Raw genomic sequence first — 13,861 nt, 5'->3', positions numbered from 1 at the left:
AAAATTATTATTAAAAATTTTTTATTTGACACAAATTTGTTGGGTAAAAAAATTTATTTGATTTTTGTTTATTTTCTTTGACTCAATCGACTTCAAATTCTTTTCATCATATACCAACGTAGCCACTTTTTGGTCACTATTCTTTCTGTCTTTTTAGTTTATAGCCATCATCATGTAAAGGATTTTTTGGGCATTGCCATAGATGCTAGCGGACAAAGATTTAACTTGTAACCGGTCCCTACTTCGTATAACAAAGTTCCAATAAAGAGGAATGGAATACGTGAACACTTTCCCAAAGGTTATTATGTACTAGAGGATATATTTAGCTTTTTATAGGCGTGGCACTCTTTTAAACCATGTATTACTCTGCACTCAATAGTAGTAGGGATAATGTGCTTACACAAGCAAATTTCTCCACTATATATACAGCACGTTCATGCAAGTTTTTTCATAAAATAATTTGGTTGTTCTATTATTACATATTAATAGTTGAATAATATAGTATTATTAAGATGATGAGAGTGGCAGTGGTGGGTGGTGGAATAAGTGGATTGGTTTCAGCGTATGCATTGGCCAAAGAGGGAGTGAATGTGACTCTTTATGAGAAAGAAGATTATTTGGGAGGCCATGCCAAAACTGTGAATGTTGATGGTATTGATTTGGACCTTGGTTTCATGGTTTTCAACCGGGTAAGTACTCTCAATTTTCATTGCCTCTCCTTTCCTCCCTCCCCCTCTTCAATTCCAACTATTCTCACATTATTCTTACTAGCTATATGGCCGAAACATTTTCATAGGAAATTTGATTGGTTAGCTCTTCGCTACTACTTTATTGCCATCCCATGAAATTGGAAATGGTAAAGGGATCATTAGGATGACACCAATAAATAAATAAATAAATAAATAAAATTGGTATCAAAGCAAGTTCGAGTCAAAATCAATGTGCCAACAAAAACTTTGGCTCTCGTTAAGGATGGATTGAAAAGTCTCACATTCAATGAAAAAGAAGTCGAAATATGTCTTAATGTTAATAGGTTTTTATTATTGTAGATGTATTTAAAAAAAGATATTTTTAAAATATTTAAATGTGTATTAATAAGTCTTTCTTTGGGTGTTATTAAGTTGATACAAAAAGATATTTTTTAATAAAAAAAGACTATTTTTTAGTTTTTAGTGTGTTTGGTAAATTTTTAGTAATAAAAATAAAAATATTAGAAAAAAATATCGTTTTTGAGAAGTTATAATTTACATCTTTTTTTAAAAAAAATTTCTTAAAAAAAAGATATTTTTCACGTAATAAATATACAAAAAAATATTTTTATATAGTTATACTCAAACATAATTAATAAATAAAAAGATATTTTTACATGAAATATCTAAATATAAAATTACTTTTATTATTTAATGAAATCTTTTAAAAAAAATAAGTTAAAAATAATCTTTTATTAAAAATTCACCAACGAGTACTGAATCATACCAACTTCTTACAAATTTTTAAAATCTTCTCTCCTCCTCTTTCTTCCTTTTTTTATTTCTCTCCTTTCTTCATTCATTCTATCTTTTTTACATATTATTATTAATGACTAATTATAAATTTAACAATCAAAATATACAATATAGCAGTCTCTAATTGCATTAAAATTAAATTAAAACTAAAATTAAAATATAGCTATATTACATATTATATTTATATATTACTAACTAATTTAATAACTAAAATGTGTCACATGACACTCTCTTATTAAAATTTAAAAAAATATTTTCTTTCAAAATTAGTAAATCTCTTAACCTCCTTCTTACATTCTCTTATTTATCTCTCTCTATTTTTCTATTTCTCACTATCATTTCCATTCTATATATAATTTATAATTTATATTTTATATTGGTAATTTGACAAATCAAAATATATCACAAAATATTTTCATTATAATTAAAATAAATTTTTTTCTCAACTTCCAAATTAACAAACTCCCTCTCTCATTCTTCTTCTTTATCTTTTTCTCTCTTTTCTTTCATTCTCTATTTTCCTCTACCTTTCTGTTTTACAAAAAATAAAATTAACAACATAATATAATTTAAATAAAAAATATTATTATATACATATTTTTTTATTTAGTTTTAAATTTTACTGTTTTTTAATCTATATTTTTACTTTTTTTCTTTAAATATTTATTACATATAATTTAGAGAAAGTACTAATATTGTGATTAAAAATTAGAATCAAAATTCAATTATTTAAAAAAAATAAATCTAAATTAATTTTATAACAATCAATATAATTTTTTTATACTAATATCTAATAATATTTTTATATATAGAAAAAATATTATTTTTAAATAGCAAGTATAAAAATTAATTATTTCTATTTGTACAAAGACTTAACACCTAATTAAATATAAAAGTATACACATTAAATTCTTTTAAATTTTAGATAATGAATGTTAAAATTAATTATTAGTAAAAAAATTAAACTCTTTCATATAAAAATAATAACTAAAACACTTATTATTTAATTTTTTTATGTATAGAGACCTTAGTTTTCTTAGTTGACAGAGATTTTTGTCTCTTACGACCTTTTTATAAAAGTAATTTAATGCTATAAATTTTTGTGCTATAATCTATAATATCAGAACCGATATAATTTTAAAAGATTTACATTCCCATAATGTTATTACGGATAAAAGTACTAGTTAGTTTCAAAATCAATGTAATTTAATGTTATATTACATAGTGAGTGAATTTTGTGGATTTGCAATCAATTTTATTTTTACAATGGAGGTCCGAAGGCCAAAGAAAAGAAAACTAATAAAATTAATAAAATTAATTTAATAAAAATTAATAAATAAAAATTTAATAATAATTTTTTAGTGACTAAATTTAATTATAATTTAAACATAAATAAAAAATAGTCAAATTATAACACAATTTGTTCACATTTTTCTTTTTAAACTCTCAACGCTAATAGGATTTTCTATCAAAATTATCCGTTTTCAAATTAATGCAAAGAATAAAAAAGATAATAATTTCAACTTAATTTTTCAATAACAAAATTTTTAAAAGAACGTTTATAATACAACACAACACAAATATATATAAAAACAAAGTTTTGTAATAACAAAAGAACTACCTTTATTTTAAGAAAGAAGTTAAGTAACATATCTTAGAGGATATATATAGGAGTGCAAAATAAAATAAAGAGTAAACTATTAAAATGATACTTAAAATTTTGCACCGCTGACAAAATAAATCTCAAAAGATGCTAATGATAAATAAGATTATGAAATATTTAAAAATATGACAAAAGAACTATATATTAAATACATATTCTAAAAATTGATTTTAGAGGTTAAGTTTTGATGCAAATTTTTGTAAACATCATTAAAAAAATAAGATCTTTTTATTCTTAAAATTTAGTAATTTTTTGTCAAGTGAATTTTTAAATTTTTTTTTTATTGTAAATGACCATATGTTTTTTAAAAGTAAAAAAAAATCTAGAAATCAAAATTTGTTCCGAATTTTTTATGTATTTTTTAAATATTTATTCAAATATTGTTACAAAAATTTAAATCTAATAAATAAGTCGTTTACTAAATATAAAATTTTTTTGTTATTTACGAAAATTATAATATTTATGGATTTTTTTATCATATTTTTAAATCATTTAAAAACTATTTTGTTGATAATATCTTTCAAAAAAAATTTTGTCAATGATTGAATTTTTTTGAAGTATCAAATTCGCAGTTAATCCTATAATAAATAAAACTAGAGAATATATCTTGGAATACTCAAAGTCTTAGTCTAATCAGGTTTTTTTGCGGGTTAAACAAGTATAATCTGTTTTAATACCATTAATTTTTGCCATCTTGTCAAATAAGCTGATGTAACAGAATGATAAAAAGTAGGATGGTAAATTTGTAATAAGAAATTATTTTGGTCTCTGTTTTTATAAATTTTAATTAAAAAAAAATGTGGTTCACCTTGTGTAAATACACAAATGTATATCATATGATATAATGTTGTAAAGTAGTTATATAATCAAATCATCAATCATTACATGAATCGTTGGACCAGGCTTTTGAATGTAAACTTAGTATCGTTTCAAATGAAATGGAACAATGGAGAAGCATACTTATAAAATAGGCAAGAAGCATATTGCAACTTGCAAAAATCGTTCAAGAAATAATAAGTATGAAAGCACAGAATAGAGAAACATAGATGCAACAAAACAGTGAATATATTAGATGAACAAAGCAGAGATAGAAAATTGAACGCTAACTCTTTGTTCTGAGGTGAATTTAAAATTTAACAATTTGAACTAACGAATTTTTTCTTCAAATAATTCTGAAACTAATATATTCCTTTGTTAAAATATCCGAACAAAATAATGTGTATAGTAAAGTAATATAATGAACTGTTAAAGTTATATATATGAGGAGTGCTAGGGGGCCAGCACTTTTGCTAAATTCTGGCCAGCACTTAACCATCAAAGGAAAATTGAATGATTCTCCACCATTAGATGCAATCTCACACCATTAAAAACATCATTGATGGCTAATTGATGGCTAAAAACCTCAAAATCTGCTGGCCCCCTAGACTTTCTCTTATATATATATATAATCTTTTTACGCGAGATATTATGTATATATGCTCAAATTTTGTTATAAAATTGTTGTATTGAAGGCCTGTATGCATCTCTAACAGTGGTTGAAAAAGGTTCCTGCTTCTTAAAATTTTGGTTATTAATGATTTTTCCTAACTTGAAAGTACTATTAAAAATTGTATCATTTCATTAAATAGGTAACTTATCCTAACATGATGGAGTTCTTTGAGAGCCTTGGAGTTGACATGGAATTATCTGATATGTCATTCGCCATTAGCCTTGATAATGGCCACACCTGTGAATGGAGTAGCAGAAACGGTTTGTTTGGCTTGTTTGCACAAAAGAAAAATGTGATCAACCTTTATTTTTGGCAAATGCTAAGAGAAATTATCAACTTTAAAGATGATGTTACAAGGTAAGTAGTATTATATGAGGATATCAATGACTATATGACACTCATTTATTGCGAGTTGAGCTAGTAAAAATATGACTGCTCGAGTAGGCTAGCGGGTTCACCCAGTGGGGACAAGTTAGCTCGTTTTGGCCCGTCTTTTTTTCTTAAAAGAAATATATAAATATAAACACTAGAATACTAGATACTAAACTTTCAAACTTTAGTATGAAAATGTATGAATCTTTAAATAAAATTGTTTGGTATTTTCTTCTTAAGCAACTCTTTTATTTTAACAGATATTAAAAAAATAAAAAGTAAAGTATGGGTCAAGTCATTTAGCTTGTCAACTTGGAGAAGTCGATTTACTTGATGAAAAAGCATTGTCTACTTTAGCTTTCTTTGTACTTTCATGCAAAATTTAATTAATTTTGAACTCACCTGCAAAATATTGAAAATTGACAAGAGTAATGCTAATTTGCTAGTTCATGGGTCATTATATCCTGATAAATTGAGTTTGTTGTCTCATCTTCCAATTAAAAATGCAGGTATCTTGATATGCTTGATAACAACAATTTGAATATGGACCGCAATGAAACCTTGGACCAATTCATAAAGTCAAGGGGTTACTCTAAATTATTTGTGAAAGCATATCTTGTGAGTAGTTCATTTGCATCTTATTAGATTGTTTTGATTTCTATAAACATTACTTTGGTTAGTGATATAATTAGTATATGCTTCTTAATATTTATAACATGAAATTAATGAATGTAGGTTCCAATTTGTGGTTCTATATGGCCTTGCTCTTCTGAAGGAGTTATGAGCTTCTCTGCTTTTTCTGTTTTCTCTTTTTTCAGAAATCACCATCATCTTCAGGTAGTAAAGAGATAAAATCTATCTCAAATTTATACAGTAATGAATAATCTAATTTAAATATATAAATAAAATAAAGGGCTGCTTCGATCTTGATTCACCTGGTCCTCTTTTTTCTCCTTGCAGCTCTTTGGAAGGCCACAATGGCTAACTGTTAAAAGGCGCTCGCACACTTATGTTAAGAAGGTACTATTAATGCTATGTTTGATGGTAGTATTTTTTGGTGTAGCTTATATGAGATATCTTTTCGTTTAAGCTATAAATTAAGATTTTGACATTAATTATTTGTTATAATAACTAGGTCAAAGAAGAACTTGTTAGAAGAGGTGGTAAAGTAATAGTTAATTGTGAGGTGGAACTGGTTTTAACATCGAAAAAAGGTGATTCATGTGTCTATTCCCTTATTGTACTCATTGACCTTTAGACATTCACATTTTCTTCTTCTTCTTTAATTTCTATCTCAACCATTGAGTGTGATTATATTATTTTGATTACGTAACAATCTTAAAAATTTTGCTGCAGGATGTGTTGTGCATTGTAAAGATGGTTCCAAAGAAATGTATGATTGCTGCATAGTCGCGACACATGCACCTGACACTTTGAGATTATTAGGAGAGGAAGCAACATATGATGAACGAAGAATTCTTGGTGCTTTCCAATATGCATATAGGTATGGTTTATCTTAACATTTCTAACTCTTTTCTTCGCTGTAATCCACCTACAAAATAGGATAATGTAGCTTGTAGTAGTTACTAGTTACATTTAAAGTAATAAATTTTATCAAATGATATGACAATGATAATTATCATGATATTTTCTCTCATGACAATGTTGAAAATGAAGTTTTATCATAGTTAAACCTTTTATGCTTATGGTTTCCATGTTTGTGAAGAGAATAGTACCTAAACAACATGTTAGAGTGAAAAGATTTATGTTCAAATAATTAAGACAAGCTTTACAATAATGGTTTGATCTTTGCTGGCAGTGATATTTTTCTTCACCATGACAAAAATTTAATGCCTCTTAACCCATCTGCATGGAGTGCATGGAATTTTCTTGGATGTAACAACAACAAAGTTTGTGTGACATACTGGCTCAACATTCTTCAAGTTAGTAACTATTCATATAACTCATTTGTCCATAACCGAAACCTCTAGAAGGCAACTTAGACTCAAGTGAACTATAAATAAAACTTGTTAATTGATCTTATATTTTGATTTGCAGAATCTTGGTGAAACAAGATTACCTTTTCTTCTAACTCTAAATCCAAACCATACACCGAAAAATACTCTTCTTAAGTGGTCAACTGGACATCCAATTCCATCAGTTACTGCATTCAAAGCTTCACAAGAGTTTGAAAAAATTCAAGGAAAAAGAGGAATTTGGTTTTGTGGTGCCTACCAAGGTACTTTCTGGACCTAGCTAGTTTTGGCTATTTAATTAAGAGTTAAACACTAGTTAAATTATTAAATATTAAAATTATTTAGTCAAAGAAATAAAGTTCTAGATAGATTAATTACTTATCTATATCTAATGACAACTTCTTTTTCAAAAACACAATATTTACTATGTTGAGACAGCTTGACCGACATTAAATATACTTGTGACTTAAGCAAATATTTATGCATTCCAGGTTGTGGATATCATGAAGATGGATTAAAGGTAGTTAAAGAAAACTTATTATGAAATTAAAGAGGCTCAAATTTACTATGAATCAGTTTTTTGTCCAAATGACAAATTGAAAAGGAATGAAAAAACTAAACTATAAGAAGAACATTTTTAGGCTGGCATGATTGCTGCATATAACATTCTTGGAAGATGTTGTTCCCTCCGAACGAACCCCAAACTCATGGTACCTTCTTGGAAGGAACTTAGTGCACGCCTATTTGTGACGAGATTCTTAAGTTCCTATATTACCACTGGTAGTTTAACGTAAGTTTACTTTTATTAGTGTGTAAACATTTATTGCATATCATAAATGTAAGCTTAATTTACACTCATAATATTACTTGAATAATAATTTCTTGGAACAATCATACTATCTATATGATTATAGAATTATTTTCTAGTTCTTGAGTCACTTATACATCATGTTTCGAGGAGTTTACAGTTTATTGGAGGAGGGGGGAACAATGTTTTCCTTTGAAGGAATTAATAAAACGTGCTCTTTGAAGTGTGTTATGAGAATTCACAGTCCCCAATTTTATTGGAAGGTGTGTGTTTTTGATATATTTATGAAATGAAGTTATGGATTTTCATTTCCAATTGTTGGCATGAAACTAAAACAAGTACCATTTTTTATGTGTTTGTCAGGTTATGACACAAGCTGATTTAGGCCTTGCAGATGCGTATATTAATGGAGACTTTTCCCTTGTTGATAAAGATGAAGGTCTTTTGAATCTTTTTCTGGTATGAATACTCTTTAGGATTTGATTAACACACAAATGTCACATACGGTATTTCAGTCTTTACTTTCATGTTCTTTGTATGTTTTCTATAGGTTTTCATAGCGAACAGAGATTCAAATGATTCAAGCTCAAAATTGAAGAAGAATAGGTAAGTTGGTGATTATGATTGTTAAAGTGTTAAAATTTTATTTGTTCATTCTCAACCTTCTTTTTCACATTTTTATTGTTTTCAGGGGTTGGTGGACACCATTTTTCTTTACAGCGGGTTTAGCATCTGCAAATTTCTTCATTAAGCATTACTTTAGGAAAAATACTATCACACAATCTCGTCGCAACATCTCTAATCACTATGACTTGGTATAAGATCAATAACTACCTAAGTTAAAATTTTCATTAATGTTTATTCTACAGAAGCAACTACAAGTACATGTCATTTATCAATATATAAGTTGTGTAGACATTTAACAAGTCATTCAGACTCAAAAATCACAAATACGTCAAATGAGATATTCTTTACCTAAATAGATAATTCATAATTAAAATTTCGGTTTTCACCAAAAATATATGCTTAGTAGGAGTTTTGCATTATTCATGAACAACTATGGTTCTATCTCCCCACATTATGGATTTTTCTTATACTTTTTTAATTAGAATAGAAAAAACTTAATGCTAAGTTATAGTTTGTATACTACAAAGCTAGTTCATTAATTAATTATTTTTTTTATTTATTTGATTATGATTTTTTAGATATATCAAGTTATTTTTGCTATTAATCTTCAATATCATTTGTTTACAATTCTGAATTGGTTTGTTTCCAGAGCAATGAACTCTTTGCGCTATTCATGGATGAAACAATGACATATACATGTGCAGTGTTCAAGGCAAGGCAACATCCTTTTGATACTTAACTCCAAATTTCTTGCAAATGATACTTGCAGCATTTACATTTCTTTGTCTATATGAATATCTGGTATAGAATGAAAAGGAAGATTTAAAAGATGCACAACTGAGAAAAATGTCTCTTCTCATTGAAAAAGTGAGTGCTTTAGAATGTTATTTTATTAATGTATTTTAGATGATAGATTGCAAAGGGCGTAACATTATTTTTCTTTAAATAAATGAAGGCTAGAATAGACCAAACACATGAAATTCTTGATATTGGATGTGGATGGGGAAATTTAGTGATTGAAATTGTCAAGAAAACCGGTTGCAAGTGCACTGGCATCACTTTGTCGAAGGAGCAACTAAAATTTGCAGAAAAAAGAGTTCGAGATGCTGGACTTCAGGTATATCGTATATGATAAGATGATTAATTTCATCATTTTCTTAAAATCTAATGCAGAAACATGGTGAAGTTAATATACAAGCCAAATGAAATGCATGAAAAAGGACATCGTGTCACGATCTTCAGTTCTTTCATTATACAATTGTGATCATTGCATAGGTGTGGTCTATGCTTAATGTTTTGAATTCATGACTTCAGGATCATATCAAAATTCTTCTATGTGACTATCGCCAACTACCGAAGACATTCAAATATGATAGGATTATATCTGTGTGAGCAAATTTTCTAGTTGACTCTGCATAAATAATACACAGAATAGCAATATTTTTCTGCATATTACTTAACATATAAAATGGTATTTTAGTGGAATGATAGAAGCAGTTGGTCATGAATACATGGAAGAGTTCTTCAGTTGTTGCGAATCACTATTGGCAGATGATGGGCTTCTAATTCTTGAGGTATAACTTCTTGGCAATGCTTTGATTATAAAAATATGCAAGGACGAAAACACTTGTTATTATCCCAAAAAAGGGAGATACTAGTTTTGTAAAAAAATATGGTATTTAAATTGGTGATAACATTTGAAGATGGTTATCTTATTTCATAGTTTATATCAATTCCGGACCAACGTTACGATGAGTGTAGACGCAGCTCCGATTTCTTGAAGGAATATATTTTTCTAGGAGGATGCCTTCCTTCTCTAAGTAGGATAACATCAGCCATGGCTGCTGCATCAAGATTATGGTACAATTTACTTGTTATTTCTAACTTCAATGATCACCAGCATCCCTTCATTCTTTTCTTATTAATGAAATGAACATTCCTCTATGCAGTGTAGAGCACAGTGAAAATTTTGGAATTCATTACTACCAAACATTAAGGTGGTGGAAAAAGAACTTCCTTAAAAATCAAAGGTATTCATTAAATTTATCAAAACATACTTTAATGTATTAACTATTGAAATTATTCATTTTTCTTTTTGTTATCACTTATGCTAAAAAAATCTATTTGAAAATTGTGTATTTTCAGTGAAGTTTTGGCTCTTGGATTCGATGAAAAGTTCATCAGAACATGGGAATACTATTTTGATTTTACTAGTGCAGGTTTCAAATCACGAACACTTGGGAATTACCAGGTAAAAAACTAAGTTACAAAAAAGTCTACATCATAGATATTATAACCAAACATATTTTTAGACATTATAATTTAATTTCAATTCTCAAAGATATAAATTTGTGACCAAATTTTAAAACTTTTAACTTGAAATTGTGCTATGTTAAGTCTCCTTACTTAGCCCTATAAGACTGCACGAGGGAAAATATTTACTTAAGAAAGTAATTATAATGCAAATTAAATTTAGACTACTGGTAAATGTTTCTTAAGTTACGATAGAGTTAACTAGTATCGATCAAAGAATAGCATCAATCAAAATTTGAATATGTTGCTCATGGTTAGAGGTGTATCAAGTAAATTGAATTTGTTTTTATTTATGTATCATGTATATAGATAGTTTTTTCAAGGCCTGGCAACATGACTACACTCAAGGATCCATACAAAAGCTGGCCCTCAGTATGTTGAGAATAAGAAGCCATGACGCATAATAATAGCATACTATATTACAAATTTCTTTATTGACAAATGGCAAAAGGGTAAATCGATGATGATGTTGTACTTTTTTGTTGCTCCTTGTTTTGTAATACATATTACCATGCATAAGGATGTGATTATTTTATTTAGTACTTTCTTTTAGTTTTGTATCATATATTTTGTGTGACGAATAAAATGTGAAAGAAAATATATTATTGTTAGATAATGACACGATATCATCACCATATACTCCTTGGTAAATTATTAGTGCTTAGTCGTATATTTGTACATACATAAACAATTTCATGTATAATATTTTTACTACAAACTGTTGTATAAATATTGTATTTTATGGAAAAGTCTTTTGCATGCTCTTTTCTTCTTTCCTTTATTTTTTTTATTTTCTCCATCTTAATATTTATTCTTCTCTCATTCTCCACAATTCCTTATTATTTAATTTTTTTTTATCTATAGATATCATAATTTTTTTAGCTGACAAATATTTTTGTCTCTTACAATTTTTTTGTAAAAGTAGTTTAATATTATAAATTTTTTGTGCCATAATTTATAATGTCAAAACCGACATAATTTTAAAAAATTTATTTCTATAATGTTATTATAGGTAAAAGTACTAATTGATTTCCAAATGAATGTAATTTAATGTTATATTACATAGTGAGTGAATTATGTGGATTAGCAATCAATTTTATTTTTACAATGGAGGCCCGAAGGCCAAGGAAAAGAAAACTAATAAAAATTAATAAATAAAAATTTAGCGTAATTTAAACATAACTAAAAAATAGTCAACTTATAACCCAATTTGTTCACGTTTTTCTTTTTAAACTCTCAACACTAATAGAATTGTCTATCAAAATTATCCATTTTTAAATTAATGCAAAGAATAAAAAGATAATAATTTCAACTTAATTTTTCAATAACAAAAATTTCAAAAGAACGTTTATAATACAACACAACACAAATATAAAAACAAAGTTTTGTAATAGAAAATAAAAGAACTATCTTTATTTTAAGAAGAAGTTAAGTCATATATCTTAGAGGATATAAATAGGAGTACAAAATAAAATAAAGAATAAATTTCTAAAATCGTTTTTGAAATTTTGTATTGCTGACAAAACGATTTTTGAAAGACGTTAACGATAACTAAGATCCCAAAAGATTTAAAAACACGACTAAAGAACTATATATTAAATATATATTTTAAAAAATGATTTTAGAGATCAAATTTTGATGTAAATTTTTGCAAACATTATTAGAAAAATAAGATCTTTTTATTTTTAAAATTTGATAATTTTTTGTCAAATAAATTTAAAAAATATTTTTTTATTATAAATGACCACATTATTTTTTGAAAAATAAAAAGAAAAATCTAAAAATTAAATTTTGTTCTGAATTTATTGTGTATTTTTTAAATATTTATTTAAGTATTGTCACAAAAATTTAGATCTAATGCATAAGTTGTTTGTTAAATATAATTTTTTATTATATACAAAAATTATAATATTTATGAATTCTTTTTGTCACATTTTAAATTATTTAAAAACTATTTTATTAATAATATTTTTTAAGAAATTTTTTTGTCAACAGCTAAATTTTTGAAGTATCGAATTCGTATTTAATCCTAAAATAAATAAAATTAGAGAATATATCTTGGAATACTCAAAATCTTAGTCTAATAAAATTTTTTGGCGTGTTAAACAAGTTTTATCGGTTTTAACACCGTTAATTTTTGCCATCTTGTCAAATAAGCCAATGTAACAGAATGATAAAAAGTAGGATGGTAAGTTTGTCATAAGAAATTATTTTGGTCCCTGTTTCTATAAATTTTAATTAAAAAAAAGAGATAAAAATGTGGTTCACCTTGTGTAAATACACAAAATGTATATCATAAAGTTGTAAAGTAGTTATATAATCAAATCATGAATCATTACATGAAACTTTAATTTGACCAGGCTTTTGAATGATAAACTTAGTATCGATTCAAATGAAATGGTACAATGGAGAAGCATACTTATAAAATAGGCAAGAAGCACATTGCAACTTGCAAAAATCATTAAAGAAATAATATGTATGAAAGCAGAGAATAAACATAGACGCAACAAAACAGTGAATATATTAGATGAACAAAGCAGAGATAGAAAATTGAACGCTAACTCTTTGTTCTGAGGTGAATTTAAAATGTAACAATTTGAACTAACGAATTTTTTCTTTAAAAAATTCTGAAACTAATAAATTCCTTTGTTAAAATATCCAAACAAAATAATGTGTATAGTAAAGTAATTTAAATTCCTTCCAAAATTGTATTCGTAACACCCTAACTATTAAAAGTCACACTTCCAGCTACACCACTCTAAAAGCTCGAATATCACGATGACTCTTATACTATTTAATACTAAAATATGAGCTTGTTTAAAATTTTAAACCGCAATACCGTTCCAAAATATTTTTGTTAGATAACATATATCCATACATACTATACAATTTACAAAACTCACAAAGAGTACTACATATGTATATATATATTAAATAATTTTACAAGCATTAATTAATGCAATTCCTATCCCTCTTACAGAATGCATAAAGATAAAGGCGAGGGAATAATAAATAATAATTAAAGCAATACAAAACATCACGACAACAACTAGATAAACTCTTCGTGACTTCTGCGTCCATATCCTGAAAAGGGAAATTTGTAGGGTG

General features: G+C 26.6%; 1 protein-coding gene across 1 annotated transcript; it reads left to right on the top strand.

Moving 5' to 3' along the window:
• Positions 1-498: 498 nt before the first annotated feature.
• LOC130951421 (uncharacterized) lies at positions 499-11,426 on the top strand. Its single transcript, XM_057880068.1, has 24 exons — positions 499-689; positions 4,797-5,014; positions 5,539-5,647; positions 5,765-5,866; positions 5,990-6,049; positions 6,165-6,243; positions 6,386-6,533; positions 6,849-6,972; positions 7,088-7,268; positions 7,497-7,525; positions 7,647-7,795; positions 7,974-8,076; positions 8,177-8,272; positions 8,364-8,419; positions 8,505-8,628; positions 9,090-9,152; positions 9,248-9,307; positions 9,396-9,557; positions 9,755-9,828; positions 9,921-10,014; positions 10,164-10,300; positions 10,390-10,470; positions 10,586-10,691; positions 11,063-11,426. Exons 1-24 carry the CDS (start codon positions 513-515, stop codon positions 11,132-11,134), a joined length of 2,604 nt encoding a protein of 867 aa, XP_057736051.1. The 5' UTR covers positions 499-512; the 3' UTR covers positions 11,135-11,426.
• The last annotated feature ends 2,435 nt before the right edge of the window (positions 11,427-13,861 follow it).

Source organism: Arachis stenosperma, chromosome 9 (assembly GCF_014773155.1).
Source record: "Arachis stenosperma cultivar V10309 chromosome 9, arast.V10309.gnm1.PFL2, whole genome shotgun sequence".
NCBI lineage: Eukaryota > Viridiplantae > Streptophyta > Magnoliopsida > Fabales > Fabaceae > Arachis > Arachis stenosperma.
This window is presented reverse-complemented; position numbering and strand designations above follow the sequence as displayed.

Coding starts and splice junctions, on each gene's coding strand:
- LOC130951421 (XM_057880068.1), top strand. CDS start 513: ATGATGAGAGTGGCAGTGGTGGGTGGTGGAATAAGTGGATTGGTTTCA. Junction 690..4,796: donor GTTTCATGGTTTTCAACCGG/GTAAGTACTCTC, acceptor TTCATTAAATAG/GTAACTTATCCTAACATGAT. Junction 10,692..11,062: donor GAACACTTGGGAATTACCAG/GTAAAAAACTAA, acceptor TCATGTATATAG/ATAGTTTTTTCAAGGCCTGG.